Source organism: Gigantopelta aegis, chromosome 6 (assembly GCF_016097555.1).
Source record: "Gigantopelta aegis isolate Gae_Host chromosome 6, Gae_host_genome, whole genome shotgun sequence".
Taxonomy (NCBI): Eukaryota; Metazoa; Mollusca; class Gastropoda; order Neomphalida; family Peltospiridae; genus Gigantopelta; species Gigantopelta aegis.
Window position 1 is genome coordinate 53,432,583 of NC_054704.1, and position 26,338 is coordinate 53,458,920.

Consider the following 26,338-nt stretch of genomic DNA (forward strand, 5'->3'; position numbering starts at 1 on the left):
GAATTTTAATTCCAAAAATCGTTGTTATATAGTTACGATTATAAATCTAGCTATGGTGTGTTAATTTAGAATATGTACACATAAATTAAGTAATAAACAAATGTTAGGTCAAATAAAATAAAATGTGTCCCTCGGTTTAACACTTCGATACTAAAGCTAATTTATGATGAATTCATTAAGAATGTCATTACTACATTATTCATATTAATGTTATCTTGGAAACCACATTGTGCCAATATAATGACATTCCGACAGTGACGTCACAAATGAACTAGACAGCATGAGTCATTTTTTGATCATAAATATAAAAAGAATATATAATACCGTATATTATTTAGGCTATGTATTTGTTAATGCAGTGTTGCTGAGAAAAGCGTAAATAATTGATTCCACTTAAAATTTATTCAATATTAAATATAATATAACTATATAGTAGATCTACCTATTAAATATTAAATCTGTGCAGAGAACCTTGGACACTTTATACCTCACTTCCGGTCTTGTCATGGTTTCATTTGTTAAAAGGGTAATAATAAAGTTTGTTTTATTTAACGACACCACTAGAGCACATTGATTTATTAATCATCGGCTATTGGATAACAAACATTTGGTAATTTTTACATATAGTCTTAGAGAGGAAACCCGATACATTTTTCCATTAGTAGCAAGGGATCTAGTGCAATCGCGGCAATGGCCACACCGACGGGGATCGATCCCATAATGACCGCGCATTAAGCGAACGCTTTTCCACTGGACTACGTCCCGCCCCATGTTAAAAGGGTAGATGTATTCACCGATAATATTAGGGCATACATTTTTTTCTGTATACATAATATACAGCTACATTTTTCATTTAACTGTACACCTGAATTTGAAAACAACTAGTGACGGATCCACGGGGGACCCCAGTGTGTGTGTGTGTGTGTGTGTGTGTGTGTGTCTGCGTGTCTGTATACATGTATGTATGTATGTATGCATGCATGGATTTAGACATTGGGGGGCCGGGGCACTTCAGGTTCGGGGGCCCCTCAACATAGAAATTAAATTACAGGACAAATAAAAAAAATAAACTAATTTTATAATTATTACTTCTTTTTTTTTTTTTTTATAAAGGAAGTCCTTAGTTTGCTGGGCCCCTCTAGCAGGGGGGTGCAGGGTGGCCCGGGGCAATTGCCCCCTTATAAATCCGGCACTGTATTCATGTATGTATGTAGGCTATGTATGTATAATGTATGTATAATGTATATGTATGTAATTATGTATGTATGTATTCAAAAGAATTTAAGGGTCAGACGATATTTTCGACATTATTTTCTGAATGTCAATTATATTAGCTAGACCATAATGTCACGCATGGTATTGTTCCATTTTGACGAAAGTGGGTCTAAGCAACCCATAAATGAATTAAAATCCACTGTCATTGACACTGTCGACTAGTTCTAATGGCGAAAACATGCTTACATTTGCACGTAAATTAGAGCGAAAGCGAAAGGTCTGCTAAGTGCCCGTAACTTGCACGTGTATTCCATGTTCCCAATGCTGAATTTGCGTATAATTGGAGCTAGCGTTCGTGTACGGTGCACACTTCAAATTGGACAATGGTACGACTTCAACTGACTATCGAAGATCGAGGAAGGGCTATTGCTTGGCTTCAGAATGGCAATACGCAAAGAAATGTTGCTCTGAGACTTGGTGTCAGTCAGAGTGTCGTTGGCCGACTGTGACAACGGTACCAAGCAACGAATTCTGTTCGAAATCGTCCACGTTCGGGAAGACCCCGAAGCACTACAAATAGAGAGGACCGCTACATGACCAATATGGCTCTACGTCAACGCACAACCACTGCACGCCGATTACGTAACAATCTGCGGACTGCGACTGGAACTCGAGTGTCTGATCAAACCATACGCAATCGTCTGAGAGCCAATAATCTACGCTGCCGTCGCCAGGCTGTTCGACCACCACTCCTACCACGTCACAGAACGGCCAGACGTTACTAGTGCACGCTTCATCTGCGGTGGCAACGTGTTCAGTGGGGTCGAGTGATGTTCACTGATGAGTCCAGGTTTAGTCTCCAGTTCAACGACGGTCGGGTTCGTGTCTACAGACGTCCTGGGGAGCGCTTCGCTGACGTTAACGTTAGACAACGTCACCGGTTCGGTGGTGGCAGCGTCATGGTGTGGGGCGGCATCTCTATCCACCACAGGACCCCCCTCTATGTGGTGGATGGCAATCTGAATGGAATCCGCTATCTGAATGAGATTATCCGGCCGTTGGTTCTCCCAGGCCTTCAGCAGATCGACGGCGGGACAGTTCTGCAGGATGACAATGCCAGACCCCACCGCGCCAGGGTGGTAACGGACTTTCTCAGACAACAAGGTATCGCCAGGATGGATTGGCCAGCATATTCGCCTGACTTGGCCCCATTAGAGCACGCCTGGGACGAATTAGGCAGGAGAGTTCGGGATAACCATGCCCCTCCGGCCAACCTTCATGATCTGGGTCAACTTCTTATGGCAGAGTGGCAGGCCATTCCTCAAGAGTTCTTCAGACGTCTGATCAACAGCATGAGGCAACGATGTGCCTAGTGTATTCGCGCCAGGGGTGGATTCACACACTATTAAACGAATGTTCTAATGTGTAAAATCCATGTTTCACAACCTTCAACTTTGACAGCATGTCATGTAACTTTCTTGTATACAGTGACATTTATTTGTGTTTTTTTGTAAATATGGAACAATAAATAAATATTTTGGTGTAGTTTACATCATCAATCTAATACACTCTGAAACTTATTTGGTTATACATTTTTGACCCTTAAATTCTTTTGAGTAGTATAGGTAAGTATGTATGTGTATGACTTAAAACTTTAATAGTAAAAAAAAGGTTTCATTGGAGAGCGGGCGTGGTCCCCGTGCCCCCCCCCCCCCCCCCAATTTTTGTAGGCAGACAGGTGGCTTTTTCCCGAATTAACTGAAAATGTCCGAATCTGGACAACATCTATTCATATTAGCTATACTACCAAACAGCTAGGGTTGAAAACGAATCACTATATACACATTTTTACATGGATTACAACTCATTTTGAGGGTAGAATGATGAAAATGCATGGTAAAAAGGTTTCAGGTTAGCACATTTTGCCCTAATATCTCCATGATGTTTGCCTAAATTTGAGGTTTTGCTCGGGGGCAGTTGGTCTCCTAGCCCGATAACACAAAGCACATGCAACAGTTACGTCAGACGTACAACATACATAATGTGTGGCGTACGTCTGACGTGTTACGAGTGTTACCGGGCCCTGCTTAGGTGTCCAGCGGTCATATACCTGTAGCTCTATTGTGTACATGATGATGTACAAAATCACGCGTGCTTTTAGTTGTGTTCGCAGAAATAAGTAATACGTCCATATTAAGCTCGCTAACTTATTTCGCACCTGTCTGTCAGTTTGCCATTACAAAACGAGACAAAAAATGGCATGGCGACACCGCACACTTCTGTTACAATATCGAACAAAAACATCCATCAGCAATGCAGTTCCTGGTTTGAGGTGTGCTATATGAATGTTCAAGTTCCGAGTTTTCGAAGTTTGACAATATTTCAATATTAGTATAGTCCTAAAACACGGATACAAGTACAGTTTTGGTCATAAAAACCTCCTTGACTTCACCTTTAAGGCCCCATGAACAAAACTGTATGGAAATTAACTGATACACCTTGTAAACTATAACTATTAGGTACATGTTTGTCCTCAAGTGCGGGAGAGGGGCAAACGACCCCCACCCCCAGTTCTAACAGGCCTGAATAATAAGTAGTTAAACTACTTAAATGTTTCATTAACTTTAAAAAATATATATAATGTAAAGGTTATACTTTGCATAGAACAGAAAAAAAGATAAAAATACAACCAATAAATTGTTTTTTTACTACTAGAAAATAATAAAAATTTACTGGAATATCTACAGTGGATGACAAACAGGTTAAATAATAGGATGTATATTGTACGTGTATATATTATTCACACAATGTTTACCCACAATTCTTTACAGTTAATGAAAAAAAGAAAAAAGAAGCAAAACAACAAAGCAATGACGCATTCGTCGAAGTTTTATTTATGGTTATATGGCGTCGAACACATGTGAGGTGTGGGTAATTTTTGGCATGCTTCCATCAAGAGAACTATTCAAGCACACCTGTCATGTGCACAACCTCTGACTTTGCCAGAGAGTTCGGTCCATGACAGGGATTGGACACGTGGTTAAGGAACATCTTGTATTCACATTTCACTGTCAATAAGCCTTTGCAAGGTCTCAATCACAAGTCTGGGGTTCGCTCGACCTTGAAAGTCCTTCTGAATCTGACCAATCAGAGCATTGAGCACTTTCTTCTTGCCTTTCTTGTACTCGGTTACCTGAAGAAAACAAATATTAGCGAGTAAAGTGTGTTGAGTTACAATAAATATTTAATATAGTTTTGTTGAGAGTGAACAAGCCTTCTGAGAGCACTGTTAATGTAATATACATGTTCCCCACTGGGCTTAAAAAAAGTTCATATCTCTTTAAGTTCAAGGGCCATAACTTTGTAAATCCACATGGAAGTAAAAGCTGAGTATCATATACAGCTTTCCTGACTTTTATTTGCAATGCCTCAAAGAAACAGAGCTGAAACTGTGTGTATGGCTTCATTATGTAGAGTTACGGACCACATTTGACTTTCATGAGGATTTACCTGTTTTTGACAAAGTTATGGCCCTTGAAATTAAGAGATAAGAAAATTTATTGGCTCCATGTGGGACAGATGAACAGATTTTAAGACAGATGGATATGTGGACAGACACACAAGGACAATACATATAGCCCCCTCTGGATGGATGGATAGCTGGATAGGGAACAAATACAAATTGACCCATTTGATTTCACTAGAAATTCAGATCAATAATTATTAAGTGTTTTTCACATCATTCATTTCAATCAAAATAAACGTTTTGTGTTGTGGTAAATAATAGGTATAGAAACAACTGACAAGGTTATTTAGAATTATGAGCTAAAACCTATTTTTGAACATGACAATTATCAGAATTTGCAAGAATGAAGTCATGAATCAGTGCTCTACCAAGCGAGTAAAATACTCGCCATAGCGACTAAAAAAATTCCCTGGCGTCTAAAAAAGAAAATCACATTCACCAGTTGACGACTGTCCAATAATTTTACGTTAATCTGTAAACAAAACTGGACATCGGTAAACACAGTGGACCAGTAGCAATTTATCTTCTATAAAACCTGTTTTCTATCGGTAATTTGCATATTTTAGCAGTGCCATTAAAGTATTAATTTGCTTAATTTCATTACATAAATTATTGGGTATGGAATTTGCTAATTATAGTTAATAGTCGTTCACTGTTTTAGTGGTACCGGACACAAACAGTTGTAATTACTATTTAACAACTCGGAATTACCCCTTCACGAGTTCATTCGAATCCGTTCCTAATAACAATTACGACATTAGTAATGTGCTGTAAAATGGCACTAAATGCACGTGGTTTATATATTAGCTGGCTACTAAATATAAGAGGCTGGCAACTAAAATATTACACTTTACAGGCCAGGGAAGAGTAAATTTGAACTTGCTTCGTAGAGCACTGTGAATAGTGAATATTTTATGTCACACTGCAAAAAGCGACACCCAATAGCCAATGTATTTTTTGTTCTGGGAGGTCATTAAACATTCATTTCCCATTCTTACTTACACAGGATAAATCTGATAACCTACATCATTAACCTGCTATTCTCAATTACCAAAGCGACACGAACAACTGTCAATTCACAATTATCAAAACAATACAATACAATCTTTTTTGCAAATTTTGTATGTATAGATGTAGGCCTATATGGTTAAGGGGAAATTTTCCCATTAAAATCAAATATGAACTAATTATTATCATAGTAACAGAGATTTAATACATATCTGCATCTATATGCCACACTGATATAATTATAGGTACGTGCGCACAGGCACACACAGTATGATAATAATCATAAATAATAGACTCGACCAACTTTAATGACGAGCAGGGAGTCTGCAGAGTTTATTTAAGTTTGTACTCTTGATTTGTGCATGAAGTTTCATACCCGCAGCATGGCTTTTGGATTTATATTCAAAAATAACTTTTAATTTGTCTGTATCAACATTTTTAGAAGTGTATAAAACAAACACTTTTTCCTTTTCACTACCCCTTCCCAGCCTCATAAAGGTTTACACCAAAAATGGTGATTTCACAAAGGTTACTTTTATAAACAAATTTCTCTTTAGTTTTTAAAACATACACCGACAGTAAACCCACCACCATAGCAAATGGTTTGTACGGTTGTTGATAATTGTGAGTGACCCGTAACATTATAAATGTCAATTCACTTACAAGTTTCGGACTGTTTGTCAAGACATTTCTGCAAGTTTCTTCAATGAGTTTAGTGTCGCTAACTTGCAGCCAGTTCTTTTCACTTACTATGTCCTGTGGTCTTGATTCTGGCTTTTCAAACATTAATGCTAGCACCTAAAAAACAAAACTAGAGTGTGTGTTGTTTCATGAGTACTTAACCTGACTGCTCTACCTACTTGCATATACCCCTTTTACAATGGGCTGATCCAAATGTCCCAACAGCCAATTACTGGATACACCATAAATAAATATAAGCATGAAAGATTTTTTTTAAATTTAACTTTAAAAAAAAAATCATAATCATACAGATGATACTGTATCCACTGGAGAAGGTGCTGTCTGATTAATGAAGTTATTGTTCTTTATTAGAAAGGGAAATTTTGTTTAGCATGGATACTTTGGTCACACATTTATATTGGCAGAGAAACAGTTATGTATGTAATGCCAACAATAGAGAACCACCAAGAAATTAGCTGGACAAAGGATTTACTGTTATATGCAGTAGACCGTGAAAAGTAGGCCACAGTGACCTAGTATTAGTATGCGATGCACTGCCATCCCAAGTTGTTCCTACATGTGAGGTTTGATGTTCCTGTATGCATCTGTATGCAAGATATGCTTTGGACAAACCTGACGGACGGACAATGCCATACCATAATACAACCCATCATAGACAGGTGTATAAAAAGATATATATAGTCAAACCTCATTATCTCGACGTAGACTGTTAAGTCAGTAGCCCAGGAAATATGGAGTTGGGGAAATGGTCCCATGACATCATTTTCATAAAAAAAACCTAGGTTCAACTCAATCCACTGTTATCTCGATCTCGAGCCATTTGGTACGGTCCCTTCAACATCGAGATATCGACATTTGGCTGCATATATATAATTAATCCTTAAATAAATTCTGACATACAGACCAGAATTTCACAAACTTATCATAATTGCAACAAGAGAATGCCACGCTATTTGTTATATTGTAAAATAGACTCGGCTCCTTTTGTATCCATGTAATATCTGGTATAAAACCCTTCAAATGACTTTTAAATATTAACTGTTCAGTTATTAATGTAATAGCATTAATAGGATCATTGCTGTTCGTCTCTAAACCCATAATTATATTTTCTTTTGTAAAGTTCATTATTATACCAGTTTCTTGTTGCATCCAAAGCTCTTTTTTTTTTTTTTTTTTTTTTAAATATTTATTTTCCCCAGTCCATTCTGACCATGTCAAGGTTGGGGAGCCTTGAATTCATGGCCTTACATCAAAGTAATATAATTTATATACAAGTACATATATCTAATCTGTGGTATAATAATGTTATATAGTCATATTTAACAATTTGATACATAAATGCATTTGTAATGTTTCTGTATAAATTAAAGATTGGTAAAAAACAAAACGAATTGCTATGATGCATTTAATGGAAATGACTGGGAAATATAGGAGAAGAAGAAAGAAGATATAATGGTTAAAACACATAATAATAAATTGATAAATAAATAAATAAGCAAACAAACAAAACAAAACAAATAAATAAGCTTTAACTGTTCCCAAATTTGTCTGATGTTGTTACATAGAAGATGAAACTAAATTAAACTTTTTATTGTGTCCTCTGTACCCTATTTTCAATCAGGTCAGTTACAATCACTCATCCCCCAAACATTCACAAAAACTGCCAAAAACTGCCTCACGAAAACATACAAAAAACATAGAGAAAAACAAGCAGTTCATCAACAATTCCCTCTTCATCTTTAATCAGACTTTTAACAATGCGACTTACTTTCTTTGCTGTTGATAAAGAGATTTTCTCAGAGGACAGCATATCACATAACTCCCCAAATGAGACGGCACTTACTGGGCTGAAAGGAAAAAAAAAACACTAAAAGGAAAATGAATTGGCACTCACTGGGCTAAAAGGGAAAATACAAAACAAATGAAGCAGGACACATTAGGATGAAAGGACATTAAAACAAAAATTATGGTTTAAATGGCACATCATTAGTTGTAATATAAAACTTAAAACAAAAAGTAAATACAATTAACCATATGCTCCTCAATCATTTTCTTTGTTTCTTTTCTTTCTTGGGAATTTGGAAATATTTATCTTACTACAGTGAAACTTCTCTAAACCGAACACCCTTGGGATCGAATAAAATGTTCGGTTTAGAGGGGTGTTCGGTTTACTAAGAAACAGCCTTGATAACCAATGTACAAACGTGTGTTAAATTACATTTATAAACCAACAATAAGCAAATTAAAGTGGAAACTCTTTATGTAGATTGTTGAGCTTTTGTGAACAAACGTTCGGACATGTTGACAATCGATATGGAAATGAAATGCTATTGACGTACCTACGAAACATATCGGAAACAGAAGCCGACTTATTTGTCTAAATAAACAGTGTAACAGAGACAATGAGAATGCAATGAATTAAATTTATGGTTGCTTTGTTGGGTCCTCGTGTAAAATAATCAGATATAACCAGCGATAAATTTGTTCAGAAGAGGTAATAATCTCATTGCCAATAAACACAGTGCACATGATTATTCCCGTTACAAACTTAGAGGTGTTAATTGAATGACAAGGCTTAACCGAATGCGCATACCATCTGGTATAGTTAGTAACACCACGACTTTGATAACTAATTGGTATGGTCGAGACAGGCGACGTTCCTTCAGAGTTTTTAATTGTTCGGTCTTCAGGTGTAAAATTTGTACTGAATAAACAAAACGGGACCCGGAAATTGTTCGTTATTCAGAGTAGAGGGGTTTCCAGTTTTCAGGCGTTTATTTCAGTGGTTAAAGATACGTAAAACATGGGACCGTGAAAAAAGTTCGGTGTTGAGGGAATTCCGGTTTACTGAGGGTCCGGTTTAGAGAAGTTTCACTGTAGTCTGTATATGCATTCAGCATTAATACAAAGCTTTGAAAAACAACAACAACAGTAATATATATTTGGACCAAGCCAACTTGCTAAATATAAAACACTGTACAGAAGAATTATAAAGCAGCGTTCTCAATGTGCGATTTGTTGTGAGAAATAGATCATGTTCTAACTGACTTTTCATATAAGACTAAAGTCGTTCTAATTTAGGTGTTCTCACAGTACCAAAAGATCAAATGTAACAAGTCGGCGCAACTAATCCCATAATGCGAATGCCCCCTTACCATGCAATGATGCACCAGATTAGTATTAAACCAAATAACTTCTGGCTGGGTCAAAGTTCAAGGTGTACTGAACTTTTGATAGAGAAGTTAACACCTCAAGTCCTGTGATTGGTGATAAATGTGTGTTGATTGGAAAAAAAGAGAGTTTCATTTGAGAAAAAGATATATGCAATTTTATTTCATCTAGTACCATAAACGTTAACATGGTCGCCTATGGGATTTTACTTGGCATAGTGCGACTTATGATGCATGTGATATTATAGTAACCTGTTTGTTACAGTTATCTCCCTTGAGTGTATCTGTCCCAGAAATTCATTCACCAGTATGGTAACGACAGCAACAGGGTCTCGTTTACTATCTTGAAGCACCTCTTCAAAGAAAGACAACAGTCCAGGCTCATTCTGAAACAAACAATGATTTAATCAGGGATATGTTCATGCAGTGCACTTTTGTTATGAGCACTGGCTAATGAGTTAACTGGTTTGGTCCCCGTCACATTAATTTAACATAAACTGTCAGTACTAGTAAGCAAGCATTACATAACGCCATGGAATGCTAGCAACAACTGACTGCAGAACACTTCCATTTGATGCATTTAAAGTGATTTATGCTATATCCATTTAAAAAAAAAAACTTGAAACGGACTCAAATGTAAAAATCTGAATTCTGATTACAGCTGTGTTTTCACTGCATCTGCAGACACGTTTTACAGATCAATGTATTTAATATGTATCTGTTTTCACTGAGCACGATGGGGCATTGGGAAAAAAGACCAATAGCCTAGGTCTCCCGAGAGCAATTGATTTTTAAAAAAGGCATAACTTATAATATTGTTTGTTTCCAGTTACGCCACTAACCCTAATTTTAACCTGCCAACCCTAATCTTTCTTTTTTTTAAATGATGACATACCCTTATTTGTTTTCAGCATTTAATAGGACACAAGCAATTTTTGTTTGTTTGGCTTAATAACAAAATCTCAGTCTTCTTTAATACACCAAACCTTCCAATTTTATTAACCAATAGGAACATCCTTCAGATTGACATATGATGTACATAGAAAATATTAAACAAGTTCCAGTGTGAGACCATTTATATTACAACAAGTGCGTTTTCAATCGTACATCACTCGCTTTCGCTCATAATGTATGATTAAAAACACACTTGTTATAATAGAAATGGTCTCACACAGAAACAAGTATAGTATTTTATTTATTACACCGCACATCAATGAATATAAATCGTGCAGAATGACTTCCAAAATAACTGAACAAGACATTAAAATGCACAGATTAATGACCGGGAAAATGATGTCGCTTACCAAATGACGTCAAATAGCAAAATGATGTCATATTGTGGTCACTTCATTTTGCTATTTATCAATGAAACTTTGCATTCCTACATGACACATCTATCAATGAATTTTACACAAAAAATATTATAAACATGTTCAAGGCTAAACAAAATTATTAAAATATATATTTTGTTAAATTATGCTGGTAACATTAATTATAAGAACTGACACCAAGTATTTTTCCCCCCCGATTTAAATATATGAATGAAAAGAATAATACACACACTATTTGCATGTAGATTTATGCAGTGGTGTACTAAGAGACACAGTCGATCACCTGATCAGAGGTCATGACCTCGCATAAGACTTATTTATTTTAAATCATGCGAAGACTAAATAAGAAGAAGTATTGCATATTCATATCACAAGTATCACCACTATATTAAGAGGTAGGCTGTACTGTTTTTGCACGCAGCCTCCTGCTTTGAAAGATAATAAATAAACTAACACACACAGTAGTATTTATTTTAAATCATGGAAACACTAAGAAGAAGAAGTATTGCATATGCATACCACGAGTATCACTGCTGTATTAAGAGGGAGGCCGTACTGTTTTTGCACACGCCGTCTCTTCTCTTCAGGCAGCTCCTGCAGCTGTTCTTTAAGTTGGTTGATGATGACAACATGTTCCACACTCACTCCTGGCCCTACCGAATCGTACACATGAACTGGAGGCAGGTTTGGCTCTGGCATGAAGCGATAGTCAAGAATCTTCTCCTTGTCTCTCATCGGTAACGTTTCTCTGAAATGATATACAGAGGAGAGAAAACTATTAAAAGAAAGGAATGTTTGGAAAAAAAGAAAGAAAGAAAGAAATGTTTTATTTAACGATGCAATCAACACATTCTATTCACATTTTATTTATGGTTATATGGTGTCAGACATATGGTTAAGAACAACACAGATACTGAGAGAGGAAACCCGCTTTCGCCACTTTGTGGGCTACTCTTTTCGATTAGCAGCAAGGGTTCTGTTATATGCACCATCCCACAGACAGACAACACGGCCGTTGATATACCAGTCATGGTGCACTGGCTGGAATGAGAAATAGCCCAATAGGCCCACCGACGGGGATCGATCCCAGACCGACCACACATCGAGCGAACGCTATACCACTGGCCTACACTCCCGCCCCGGAATGTATGCTGACACTGCTCGCAGAGGTTGGTACGAGTCTGGCTAGGATTGGCTCTGTTGCTGTCAACCACAATACTACTGGTATGTCGGAGTAAATCAGACATCAATTTCATGCTTTTTGAAGCAAAATATTTGGTTATTTTCTCCACTATAAATGTTTTGGGATAATCCAAATTATGGATGGCACAAAATGAAACTGCAACAATCGTCAGTGTGTTAAGTTGATAATTACCAATTATTATAATTATACCTATTTCTCTTAAAACCAAAATAAAACAGTCTTCTGTTATAATTGCAATGTTATAAGAACTATTAAACAGAATTTTTCTTATGTTGTTATGGCAAGGGAGAAAACTAATGACAAATTGCTACAATGGCAAATTTGATATAACAGTGACCCAGGGACGGCTGTTAGTCTTTGTAACAAGGTTTGACTACATGTACATTTGATTTCATTAGGGGCCAGAATGTAGCCCAGTCATAACGTGCTTGCTTGATGTGCAGTCAGTTTGGGATCGATTCCTGTCGGTCGGCACAATGGGCCATTTCCCGTTCCAGCCATGACTGGTATATCAAAGGCTGTGATATGTGCTAAATAAACATGTGGGATGGTGCATAAAAAAGATCCCTTGCTGCATTAGGAAAGATGTAGCGGGTTTCCTCTAATGACTATATGTCAGAATTACCAAATGTTTGACATCCAATAGCCGATGATTCATTAATCAGTGTGCTCCAATTTTTAATTTTGTTTTTTATTATTTATTATTTATCTAAGTGTTAACTTTAACTACACATTTGACTGTTATTCTATTCAGAAAATACAGGAAGACATACCCAGATTCAGCATCAAATGTTCTGGTTTCATTCACTATTTGTCTGCCACTTTCTTTCTCTGAAATCTGGCGCTTTATTTCAAATTCTGTGAACAAGTAATGATGTATTGTAATAAATAATCTTGATATGTATTAACCTGGAATAAAACCACATAAACCAGCAAAGGATAAGAGAATTAAGATCGGCAATATGAAATCAAAACGACTGAAAAATTGTTTATTGTAACAGGATTCACACTGAAAAACATTTTCTATTTGACAATTTAAACATGAAATATAGCTGAAATCTACCTTGTAATTTAAACCTGAAATATAGCTAAAATGTACCTCGCAATTTGTATATTACTTTATTAGCGAAACCCAACTTTCATTTTGCTAAAACACGTACAAATTACAAACTGGTTATTAGCAGAGCATCCTTCTTTAACATTTACACACTCATATCTGAAAATTACTACCACATTATTTTATTTTCCAACCATTATTTTAATTTATAATTGTTTTAAAAAATAAGCTTTAAAAAAAAAAAGGCTTACCTACTGAAATCAAATATTTTAAAAGTTAGTTTTTCAAAAACAAATTTCTAAAAATCTCTCATTGAAACTTAAACAGTCAAAATAATTCCACTTCCAAGGTAGTGATTTGGAGATTTTACTGTTTAATGAGATATTCCTGAGTTTGTTGCAATTTTTAAGATGTTATATCGACTGACAGAGACATTTTAACGATTGTAATTACAAATCAAATATATTTTTCTGCATAATATATTAGTGGCTGTATATTAAATGTGTTTATGATCGTTCTAATATTTGTACTAGGTTACAGTTCATTTTATTTCCTAAAATATATTTTTTTGTACATACAAAATTATTTTTAGACAAAATCCAGTTTGGGCTTCTTACAAATATTAAAACGACCAGAAACATATTAAATATACCGACACTGGTATTCTAAACAAAAAAATATATTTAATATGTAAGTTTAATCATAGAAATATTTTATTAGTTGGAAACATCTTACAATGGAGCAAACTCGGGAATGTCCCTTTAAGTATATACTATAGATAAATGTTTAATTTAAAAAGACCATAAAAACAAACCGATCGCCTTGGCAATGCCTCGTATACTGTTGATGTTCTTTACTTCAGTCCTGGTCCCAAGGGATTCTCCTTCTTGATGGATAGAAATATTTGCATCGACTCGGAGAGACCCCTCTAAATGGAAAAACTAAATATTATATACATGTATTAATGACACTTTTTGTGATTGTATATCTACATTTTATTTTTATTTTGAGAAAAAAACAAAACATTGCAATTCAAACTGAAAGTCTGAAAACATTTAAATCAAATAAAACTGAAATCATCCGTCAAAACATTTCTCTTTAAAAAATTTGAAACAGTTTTTAAAAAATTGCATTACCTGACATTTTTCCATCACAAGTGCCAATGCTCTGAAGAATAAGTTGCAATTCCTTCACAAAGCTGGCTGCCTCTTCACCGCTAGTGAAGTCTGGTTCGGTTACAATTTCCATTAAACCTGTTCCTTAAAAATAGAACCAAATACGTTTTATAACATATGACAGTACTACGAACCCCCCCTCCCACAAAAAAAAAAAAAAACCAAACAAAACAAAACAAAACCCAACATCCAAGCTACATACAGAAATTTATGCAAGAGCATTAATTATAAAAGTTTTTACTTTTCGTGTATTTTTTGGTAAAATAATTCTTTTTCACTCTTGAAAACTGTTTAATCATTGATATAATCTGTTTAGTATGTAGTGTTTCCCTCAAACAGGATAGTACATACCACAATTTTTGATACACCAATCAAGTAATGCTGGCTGGAATAGGAGAAGCTCCTTGGGTTTGTCCAATAAAAGCAATTGATTATAATCCAACCCCCCTCCCCCAACACCTCAGACTATTGTTCGCCAAATTAACCATTGGATAAGAAATCGAAAATGTCACCTCAGACTCCATCACACTTCTATGGAAGTGAAGGATGTGGGTGGGTGGGGGGGGGGGGGTGGGGGGGTGGGGGGCGGGCGCGCAGATGACTGTTCTTCCAAGTGTCCCAGATTTTTAAGATCCACTGGTGGTTCCCAAATACCTGATGCAGATAATGCCCCATTAATAGTTTGTATTGTTTAATGACACCACTAGAGCACATTGATTTATTAATCATTAGCTATTAGATGTGTAACATTCAAAATTGCAACATGTAGTCTTAGAGAGGAAACCCGCTTCACTGTTCCATTAGTAACAAGGGATCTTTTATATGCACCATTCAGACAGGATAGCACATACCACAGCCGTTTGATATACCAGTCGTGGTGCACTGGCTGGATCAATAAATAACCATAATTCCCCATTAATTACCTGCCCTGTTGAGGTCAATCAAACTCTGTTTTTCTTCCAGATCGTGCAAACTTTTCCCACTGTCCTGTTCCAGCTGTATTTGCACAAGTTTCGCCTTCTTTTTGATTGGCTGTTTGTGGACTGAAGGGTTGAAGTTGACGTAGGCCAGTTCACCACCGACAGCCAAAGGTTGCCGTTGCTGGGTTATCTGATAACCTGACTGGAGATTAAATAATATGATATTAATAACTTTGTTGTTTTAATTGGAGAAGTGTAATATTATTTTTAATGTATGTCAATTGTTTTCCAAAAAGGAAGGGGTTGGATGTACCTCAGTAGCAGAAGGAAGGAAGGAAATGTTTTATTTAATAACACACTCAACACATTTTATTTACGGTTATATAGCATCAGGCATATGGTTAAGGACCACACAGATACTGAGAGAGGAAACCCACTGTCACCACTTTATGGGCTACTCTTTTCGATTAGCAGCAAGGGATCTTTTATATGCACCATCCCACAAGACAGGATAGTACATACCATGGCTTTTGTTACACCAGTTGTGGAGCACTGGCTGGAACGAGAAATAGCCTGATGGGGATCGATTCTAGACCGACCGCGCATCAAGCCAATGCTTTACCACTGGACTATGTCTCGTCCCCTCTCAGTAGCAGAATGATTATCTTATGTAGTCAAGGCTTAAAAATAATTTTTGTGAAATGGAAGCAATATCTGCTTCTCAGTTTAATTTAGAAGCAAACATTTGAAATTGAGAAGCACCTTTCAATACTTTATATGTGTGCAGGGTTTTTTTTTTCAAAAGGAAAGGGTGGGATGTAACCAAGTTCAAATAAGGACAAATAGAATTAACTGTTAAGTTAAGATTAAAAATGTTTCTCTCAATATTTCGTTAACCCGTAACGTTTAGTATTTTATGTGGCCTAGATTTTCTTTTTTAACTTTCAGTCTTTTATCACAGGGCTTCTAGATTATGGTATCCCCACTCCCATGGCTACTGATATTCAATGTTGGACTAGTAAATAACTACTATTGCCATGCCCGACGGCTAGTGAAACAAAATTGTCAAATGTCGCAGTTAAGTCTATTTTGTAAATATGAATATTCTTCCCCAACCCCCCAAAAATGATAAGTGTTTTTAAGCTCTATCTCCCTGTGTAGGTGATATATCTGTTATTACTAGTATTTAGTAAAATTGTATAAACTAAAAGTAAAGTAAGGCTAGTGAATTTTTAATTGTGACTAGTAAATTTTAAAAATCACTGATACCATGGCTAGTGGATTTTATAACAATTCTAGCAGGCCCGTTTATCACCAGAATAATGATTCATTTAGCCTTCTCGATACTGCAGGTGAGATATCTTGCCAAACATCACACAAATCGACATACTGTACACTGTATACGGTGCACTCCCCAATTCAATGGGATATGAATCAGAGTTTTCGTTTTCAAAAAACATTCTGGTCAGAAAAAGACAGTTATTACTGGACATCTGGCCACAAATGTCCATAAGTAAATGCAACTCTTTTTTTTTGCCTAATTTTAATCAACATTAACTGATGTAAAATATCATAATTTCTGTTTTTTTAAAACCCACACAAATATTTACCAATTCAAAAATAAACTTTATTTTATGTATTTATAGAACTTTTAAGTGCAAATATGTGAGTAAAAGTATTAAATTAGTATCCCTTCAACATGGTTTTTGTCAAATATTAATCCAGTAGTCAGAAGGTTAACATGCTGTCAAACAATTTAAATTTTTAGACCAAAAAAACCCAAAACATACTCACTGGCAAATCTGCATAGAAATAATGTTTCCTGTCAAACTTTGATATTTTGTTGATCTTGCTGTTAAGAGCCATTGCAGTGAGGACTCCTGCTTCCACACATCGGCGATTGAGAACCTAATAAAAACAATTAGTGAGTATAAAACACTTACATGTACATGATCGGGATTATACATTTTAAACTCTCAATACCATAATGCTAATTGCCATAAAAATCCATTATTTCAATAACATTGGCAGAGACATTTAAACAGATATATTATACTGTATAATTTTAATCACTTGAAAAAGAATATTTTGACAAATGAAAGAATAAATTTATTACTACTGTTTGTTTTGGGTAATGAACATCCACAGTATAGAATAGACTAGAATGGAAGGGAAGGGAAGGGAAGGGAAGGGAAGGGAAGGGAAGGGAAGGGAAGGGAAGGGAAGGGAAGGGAACAGATGTTTAACGACACCCCAGTATGACAAATACATCAACTATTGGGTGTCAAAATATGGTAAATACAAAACTAAAGTGGTGATCAACATCAATATAAAAATTCAAGAGTTAAATAAAAACAGTGTGTAAAGAACTGTGCAAAAATTAACATCCACAGATGCGCAACTATAAACCAAGTTTCACTGACCAAGATCTTATAGTTTGTGAGTCACCGAGTTGACGTTGACACCATTACCGCTGGAAAAGTAATACCTACAGTACATGTATATCTCACCTTTATCACTTCGTAAAAGTGAGACAAAAGATCCCTCCACGGTTACCATAGCATTAAAATACAGCATTAACTTACAGGCAATGTTCCTGGCAGAGCTGCATCGAAGAACGACACCTGAGTGTTGACGGGTGCACCATACTTGGTGGATGATCCGGAGAACAGTTTACTCTTTGACAGAATCTGTGCATGAATCTCTAGTCCTATTACACTCTTCCACTTGGATTTTCTGCACAGAAGACAAAGGAACCTTTTAATGACACCTCAGCACATTTTTAACTTATGACTATTTGGTGTCTTAATATAGACATTTATTTTGACATTTGGTCTAGAGGGGTGGTAAAGTGCTTGCCTGATGCCCCATTAAAGTTAAAAGTTTGTTTTGTTTAATGACACCACTGGAGCACATTGATTAATTAATCATCGGCTATTGGATATCAAACATTTGGTAATTCAGACTCGTAGTCATCAGAGGAAACCTGCTACATTTTTCATAATGAAGCAAGGGATCTTTTATATACACTTTCCCACAGACAGGAAAGCACATACCACGACCTTTGACCAGTTGTGGTAAACTGGTTGGAACAAGAAAAAACCCAATCAGCTGAATGGATCCACCGAGGTGGTTCGATCCTGCGACGCAAGTATCTCATCTGACTGAGCTAAATACCACCCCTGATGCCCCATCAGTGGGCCCTTTGGGCTATTTCTCGTTCCAGCCAATGCACCACAACTGGAATATCAACAGTCATGGTATGTGTTATCCGGTCTGTGGAATGTTACATACTAGTATATATATATATATACCTTGTAAAAGATCCCTTGCTACTAAAGGAAAAATGTAATGGGTTTTCTCTATATGACTAAATAAAAATTACCAATGATTGGCATCCAATAGCTGATGATTAACAAATCAATGTGCTCTAGTGGTGTCGATAAACAAAACTAAACTTTAACTTTTATTTGTAAATTTTGACAATCTGCTCAATACATGGTTATTTTGATACTTGATCTACAGAGTAAGAAGAAACCTTTTTTGCTGTCAATTACCGATAAGCAATGTTTCTGCAAGAAAGAAATTTGGAATTGAATGCAACCACAGTCAACAGGGGGTATGAGGAGCCTCCCCGAGAAAGAAAATGGGTTAAGTTTAAGGTTAGGGTTAAGAAAATCATACAGTAATGATAAGAGTCATTAATTTTGTCAAAAAGTAAAAATAAAAAATAAAATAGATCTGCAAAACATTTGGGTATGGTGCATGAATCTCTAGTCCTATTACACTCTTCCACTTGGATACCTGTTATACCCTCTGGCAGAAACCCTGGTAAGTTATTTCTACCAAAAGCAGGAGAACCAGACATCACCTTTTAAGAGGAGCTATCACGCTGGTCCCCCATCACTCCCTTAAAAGTAGCAGAGAACATTTAAAATTTTGATCAGTAACATTTGCTATCAGTTTGAAAATTGATAAGCAACCAGTATCTAGCAATAAAGAATTGTGTTGCCACCTCTGAAGTTGTGTAGAAATGTTTAGCCATGTGACTTTAAAAAAATAATTGTACTACAAAAAGATTAAATATAAATTTTTAATATTGTAATATCTTTACTGGCTCCCCATTGTCCAAGTTCATTTATTAATTTCAACTTATTTTCATACTTATATCTAATTAAGGTTCAAGCATGCTGTCCTGGGCACACACCATAGCTATCTGGGCTGTCTGTCCAGGACAGTGGGTTAGTTGTTAGTTGTTTAGAAATTAGTGAGAGAGAAGAGGGTGTAGTGGCCTTACACCTACCCATTGAGCCTTTAAGAACTTGCTCTGGGTTGGAGCCGTTACCGGGCTGCGAACCCTGTACCTACCAGCCTGTAGTCTGATGGCTTAACCACGATGCCACTGAGGCCGATTTGTCTAAGTTAATCACTCCCCTGTATGTTCTCATAGCAAGGTCTGCAACATGTACCCAATAACAAATATTCTTTTCCACATTCAGTATATCAAGTATTTTGGCTGTATACATTTACTCTAGCATACGAAAATCATGAGGAATGAGAGGCCTTATGTGCCATAAAAATGTTTTCTCTTTTTCTTTCTTTACAAGAGACTGGTTGAAGTTCAGTGTTGTTAAAATTGATTAATGACACCACTAGAGCACATTGATTTATTAATAATCGACTATTGCATGTTAAACATTTAGTCCTAGAGGAAATCTGCAATATTTTTTCATTGGCAGCAAGGGATTGTTTTATATGCACTATACCATGGCAGGACGTAGCCCAGTGGTAAAGTGTTTGTGTGATGTGCATTTGGTCTGGGATCGATCCTTGTTGGTGGGCCCAATGGGCTATTTTTTAATCCAGCCACAGCACCACAAATGGTATATCAAAGGCCGTAGTATGGGCTATTCTGTCTGTGGGATGAGGTACATAAAAGATCCCTTGCTACTAATGAAAAATAGTAGGCTAGCGTGTTTCCACTCTAAGACTACATGATAACATTATGTGCTCCAACGGTGTCGTTAAACAAAAAAACCAAAACTTTATAATTTTAACAGACAGGAGAGAGCAATTACAAATCAATCGCTGCAGACATAAATAACTTGTTCCATAGTATGAAAAATGGCGATCCCTGTGGGACGAACTATAGATCTATCCCTCTCTCACCTCAAGTGCATGATGTAGTAGAATTGTCAATTGATCATCCTCTACACTGCTACAGACTTAATGTTTTTGTAACCAATGTCCGAAGGACTTTCCTTTAGCACTGTCATTAACCCTAACCCTAACTCTTTTTATAATTAGTATTAATAATGTTCTTTATACGTGACAGTGCCAAAGGAAAGTCCTACCAAATATTTGGATAAACTACGGTATTGAAATGTCACCCAGACCACAAACTTTAAACAAATATAAATTTTAAAAAAGAAAGAAAAGAAACCCCGGGAAACTACACATGTTCAGGAGGATTCAAGATTGCGATTACATATAACTACCTAGACTGATTAGTACTGGAACTGTATGATCTAAGCCGATATCTTGGCAGGCACCCACACAACCTACAAGGTAAGACAGACATACCGACGTAATCGGAGTTATGTCCCTTGCATAGTATACACCTCAAAATAAGTTACGTCTTAGACCGATATTTCCAGAAGCTATGTTGATAGTGTCACATATTAATAATTAAATAATTAATGTAAATAAAATTGGAAGTATCTGCCCATGCATTTGTAGATGATAATATTTAATACCGTGTGGCCTTGCAATCTGATTGAAATCAGCCCTACTAGTCTACCAGTGGAGATGATTTTAATCACATTGTGTAGCCTTCATCAATCTTTAAGCTGCTTAACAATTGATTTTGGTCCAAAATCTGTGTATACCGCAATGCTACACACACATACACAAACACGAATCAGTGTATACTGCGTGCTTACATGCACACGCGAACTACAGACACTAATTCATCCCAAACCTTACCTATACCGGTACTCCAAACAATCTGACCTTTTTTCCCCCCAATGACTGGTAAATTGAGAGAGCAACCAAACATTTCTTATCGAATGGTAAATCTTTAAGAATTTAGGCTGCAACCCATCAACCATTTGCATGGAAACAAAAACACATAGCAGACAACAAAGTAGAGATTATAACGGGATATACCCTGCCAATTAATTTTTGGGGAGTTTATTTCATATTAAAGTGAAGCACAATGCTCTGTTAAATACCACAGCTGCCTAGGCTGCCTTTCAGTTTGGTAAAACATTAATAGCAAGCGAAACAGAAGTTGGTGTCATGGCCTTTATTCCAAGCTGTACACATACTGACATGTGAGAGACTTGATTTGTACAGAGTACTGGTGTATCATTAATACCAAAGTATGTTAGGCAGCTGCTATGTACATATCACATAAACCACTACCCATACAAGTCTTTGCTAAACACCATCTACAATGGTGTCAACAAGATTTAATTTCATTTTGTGGTACATAAAAAAGGACCTGCTAATTTTGCAATATCTTAAAATCACTCTTCTTAGGTCATGATGGAACAGTCCGTCAGATATCTTAAAACCACTCTCCTTAGGTCATGATGGAACAGTCAATCAGATATCTTAAAATCACTCTCCTTGTCATGATGATGGAACAGTCAATCAGATATATTAAAATCACTCTCCTTGTCATGATGATGGAACAGTCAATCAGATATCTTAAAATCACTCTCCTTGTCATGATGGAACAGTCAATCAGATATCTTAAAACCACTCTCCTTATCATGATGATGGAACAGTCAATCAGATGTCTTAAAATCATCCTCCTGGTCATGATGATGGAACAGTCAATCAGATATCTTAAAATCACCCTCCTTGTCATGATGATGGAACAGTCAATCAGATGTCTTAAAATCACTCTCCTTGTCATGATGATGGAACAGTCAATCAGATATCTTAAAATCACCCTCCTTGTCATGATGATGGAACAGTCAATCAGATGTCTTAAAATCACTCTCCTTGTCATGATGATGGAACAGTCAATCAGATATCTTAAAATCACTATCCTTGTCATGATGATGGAACAGTCAATCAGATGTCTTAAAATCACTCTCCTTGTCATGATGATGGAACAGTCAATCAGATGTCTTAAAATCACTCTCCTTAGGTCATGACGGAACGGTCAATCAGATATCTTAAATCCACTCTCCTTAGGTCATGACGGAAGGGTCAATCAGATATCTTAAAACCACTCTCCTTAGGTCATGACGACGGAACAGTCAATCAGATGTCTTAAAATCACTTCTTAGGTCATGACGGAACAGTCAATCAGATATCTTAAAATCACTCTCCTTAGGTCATGACGGAACGGTCAATCAGATATCTTAAAACCACTCTCCTTAGGTCATGACGGAAGGGTCAATCAGATATCTTAAAACCACTCTCCTTAGGTCATGACGACGGAACAGTCAATCAGATGTCTTAAAACCACTCTCCTTAGGTCATGATGATGGATCAGTCAATCCGACGTCTTAAAACCAATCCAGTGTTTTTGGTATTGCTGCATGATGAATATGATGTTCTTTCTAATGGGTAAGAAATAATAATGAACACAGAATTATTTTGGTAATCATGATTTTATTCTGATGTTTCATGCAAACTGAAAATATGACATGAATTAGTCGGTTCTTGATCACAACAGTGCAGTTTTTAATACCTTGTTTTCAGCACTATTAAGACCATGTCTGGACAAGAAACGAATGGGTTTACCAAATAAATATTCAGTATAATGGACAAATGGGAGAAAGTTTGCAAACGATATGTGAAAGACATAATTTTTTCTGTGAGACAAAACATCATTTACACTATATAGCAATAAAATATTTCAGTACATATAGATGCACGGTGCACACACTTTATACAACAGAACAGCAAACATAACCAAAACATTATTGCCAATAAAATATGCAAATCAAATACCAAAACAAAACAAAAGCTTTAAATGACTAAATATACATTATCTGTCTCGTTGGTCTACATCGAGCAAAAAAATATATAATGCTAAAATAATCTATTCTATTCGTTGATGAATAACATTCACACAACAAAAATACTGAAAACTACTAAAAAAAATTGGACATACTACAAGCATATATAAAATAGATCTAGCCAATTTAATTATGTCTGGGTGACAGAATATTTTATTGTCATGATATTCAATTAAGCTTCAAGCAGACTGTCTTGGGCACAACTAAGCTATCTGACAATTTTGTGTTCAGGACCGAAATTAATCATTAGTTGTTAGTGAGAGAAAAAATCAGTGTGGTACTCTTACACCTCCAGAATGGTCATTAAAACACACTCTGGGTTAGTGCTCATACACAGGTATGAAGCCAGCCTCTAACACTTTAAAGCTGATGACCCCTCCCCCCACCCCATATTTCCATGGACCAATATTCATGTTGGAAAGATATACTGATATGTATCAATGACTGAATACATATCTATATTTAGAATATTAAAAACAGTGCTGGTAGTTTGTTTAAAATATTGAAAGACTTTAGATAGAGATATTTAGATATCTGTTTTTGTTTTTTTAAATTTAATACAATGAGATTTGACAGAAACGTGTACTGATGGGAAGAAATAATGGCACTAATATAAATGGCAAAGAGTGTTTGCATCCAAAGTCCTACTCCCCAGTGGCATGAAGTCAACTGTGTTACTGGCAGTAATTCCACATTACTGGCAGTCAGTGTCACGTTACTGGCAGTCAGTGTCACGTTACTGACAGTCAGTGTCACGTTACTGACAGTCAGTGTCACATTACTGACGTTACTGACAGTCAGTGTCACGTTACTGACAGTCAGTGTCACGTTACTGACAGTCAGTGTCACGTTACTGACAGTCAGTGTAACGTTACTGGCAGTCAATGTCACGTTACTGGCAGTCAGTGTCACGTTACTGACAGTCAGTGTCACGTTACTGACAGTCAGTGTCACATTACTGACAGTCAGTGTAACGTTACTGGCAGTCAATGTCATGTTACTGGCAGTCAATGTCACGTTACTGGCAGTCAGTACCCAGGGCTAGCTCTGGGTGATCAGAAAAGCCAAATTATCTAAAAAATGCAAAACCTAAAGCTATTTTCCAAAAAAACATATAATTTATTAAACAGTTGTGTTTTTGCCAAATTACTAGTAATATAAAATTCACCAATTGTTCTGAAAATTAGCAATTAGCGAGTATGGCGAGTGGCAGAGCTAGCCCTGAGTGCCACATTACACCATGTTACTGACAGTCAATCCCACATTACTGACAATCAGTGCCACATTACACCGTGTTACTGACAGTCAATCCCACATTACTGACAATCAGTGCCACATTACACCGTGTTACTGACAGTCAATCCCACATTACTGACAATCAGTGCCACATTACACCGTGTTACTGACAGTCAATCCCACATTACTGACAATCAGTGCCACATTACACCGTGTTACTGACAGTCAATCCCACATTACTGACAATCAGTGCCACATTACACCGTGTTACTGACAGTCAATCCCACATTACTGACAATCAGTGCCACATTACACCTTGTTACTGACAGTCAATCCAACATTACTGACAATCAGTGCCACATTACACCGTGTTACTGACAGTCAATCCCACATTACTGACAATCAGTGCCACATTACACCGTGTTACTGACAGTCAATCCCACATTACTGACAATCAGTGCCACATTACACCGTGTTACTGACAGTCAATCCAACATTACTGACAATCAGTGCCACATTACACCATGTTACTGACAGTCAATCCAACATTACTGACAATCAGTGCCACATTACACAGTGTTACTGGCATTCAATCCCACATTACTGACATTCAGTGCCACATTACACCATGTTACTGACAGTCAATGTCACATTACTGACATTCAGTACCACATTACAGTGTTACTGACAGTCAATAAAACATTACTGACAATCAGTGCCACATTACACCGTGTTACTGGCAGTCAATCCAACATTACTGACAATCAGTGCCACATTACACCGTGTTACTGGCAGTCAATCCAACATTACTGACAATCAGTGCCACATTACACAGTGTTACTGGCAGTCAATCCAACATTACTGACAATCAGTGCCACATTACACCATGTTACTGACAGTCAATCCAACATTACTGACAATCAGTGCCACATTACACCATGTTACTGACAGTCAATCCAACATTACTGACAATCAATCCAACATTACTGACAATCAGTGCCACATTACACAGTGTTACTGGCATTCAATCCCACATTATTGACATTCAGTGCCACATTACACCATGTTACTGACAGTCAATCCAACATTACTGACAATCAGTGCCACATTACACCATGTTACTGACAGTCAATCCAACATTACTGACAATCAGTGCCACATTACACCATGTTACTGACAGTCAATCCAACATTACTGACAATCAGTGCCACATTACACAGTGTTACTGGCATTCAATCCCACATTACTGACATTCAGTGCCACATTACACCATGTTACTGACAGTCAATGTCACATTACTGACATTCAGTGCCACATTACACTGTGCTACTAGCAGTCAGTGCTACATTACTGACAATCAGTGCCACATTACACAGTGTTACTGGCATTCAATCCCACATTATTGACATTCAGTGCCACATTACACCATGTTACTGACAGTCAATGTCACATTACTGACATTCAGTGCCACATTACACTGTGCTACTAGCAGTCAATGCCACATTACTGACGGTCAATGCCACATTACACTGTGCTACTAGCAGTCAATGCCACATTACACCATGTTACTGACAGTCAATGTCACAATACTGACATTCAGTGCCACATTACACTGTGCTACTAGCAGTCAATGCCACATTACTGACAGTCAATGCCACATTACACCATGTTACTGGCAGTGTTTGTACGTCATTGTATTTTATACACATGACATGCTGCTGCTAGTGAATTAAATTTGGTCTCCAGTACCAA

The 26,338-nt window shown here is 36.6% G+C and overlaps 1 protein-coding gene across 2 annotated transcripts; it reads right to left on the reverse strand.

Annotated features, from left to right (window-relative positions):
* Positions 1 to 4,085: 4,085 nt before the first annotated feature.
* Positions 4,086 to 20,892, reverse strand: LOC121376154 (glutamyl-tRNA(Gln) amidotransferase subunit B, mitochondrial-like). Of its 2 annotated transcripts, none has more exons than XM_041503960.1 (12): positions 20,807 to 20,892; positions 17,894 to 18,044; positions 17,103 to 17,216; positions 15,312 to 15,510; positions 14,350 to 14,472; positions 14,028 to 14,141; positions 12,930 to 13,014; positions 11,472 to 11,700; positions 9,874 to 10,007; positions 8,220 to 8,298; positions 6,413 to 6,547; positions 4,086 to 4,408 (listed from the first exon to the last, which is right to left on the reverse strand). In XM_041503960.1, the coding sequence occupies exons 1-12, from the start codon at positions 20,887 to 20,889 to the stop codon at positions 4,274 to 4,276; spliced, it is 1,581 nt and encodes a 526-aa protein (XP_041359894.1). In that variant the 5' UTR covers positions 20,890 to 20,892; the 3' UTR covers positions 4,086 to 4,273. The 2 variants fall into 2 exon arrangements, with proteins under 2 accessions (XP_041359894.1, XP_041359895.1); XM_041503961.1 differs by lacking the exon at positions 20,807 to 20,892 and adding an exon at positions 20,478 to 20,598.
* Between the last annotated feature and the right edge of the window lie 5,446 nt (positions 20,893 to 26,338).

Excerpts from the sequence above, each read along its gene's own strand:
- LOC121376154 (XM_041503960.1), bottom strand. The coding sequence starts at position 20,889 with ATGTCTGTCTTACCTTGTAGGTTGTGTGGGTGCCTGCCAAGATATCGG. Across the intron at positions 14,473-15,311 it reads GATTGACCTCAACAGGGCAG|GAACAGGTTTAATGGAAATT; the intron begins GTAATTAATGGG and ends TCTATTTTTAAG. Across the intron at positions 4,409-6,412 it reads TGACAAACAGTCCGAAACTT|GTAACCGAGTACAAGAAAGG; the intron begins GTAAGTGAATTG and ends TGTTTTCTTCAG.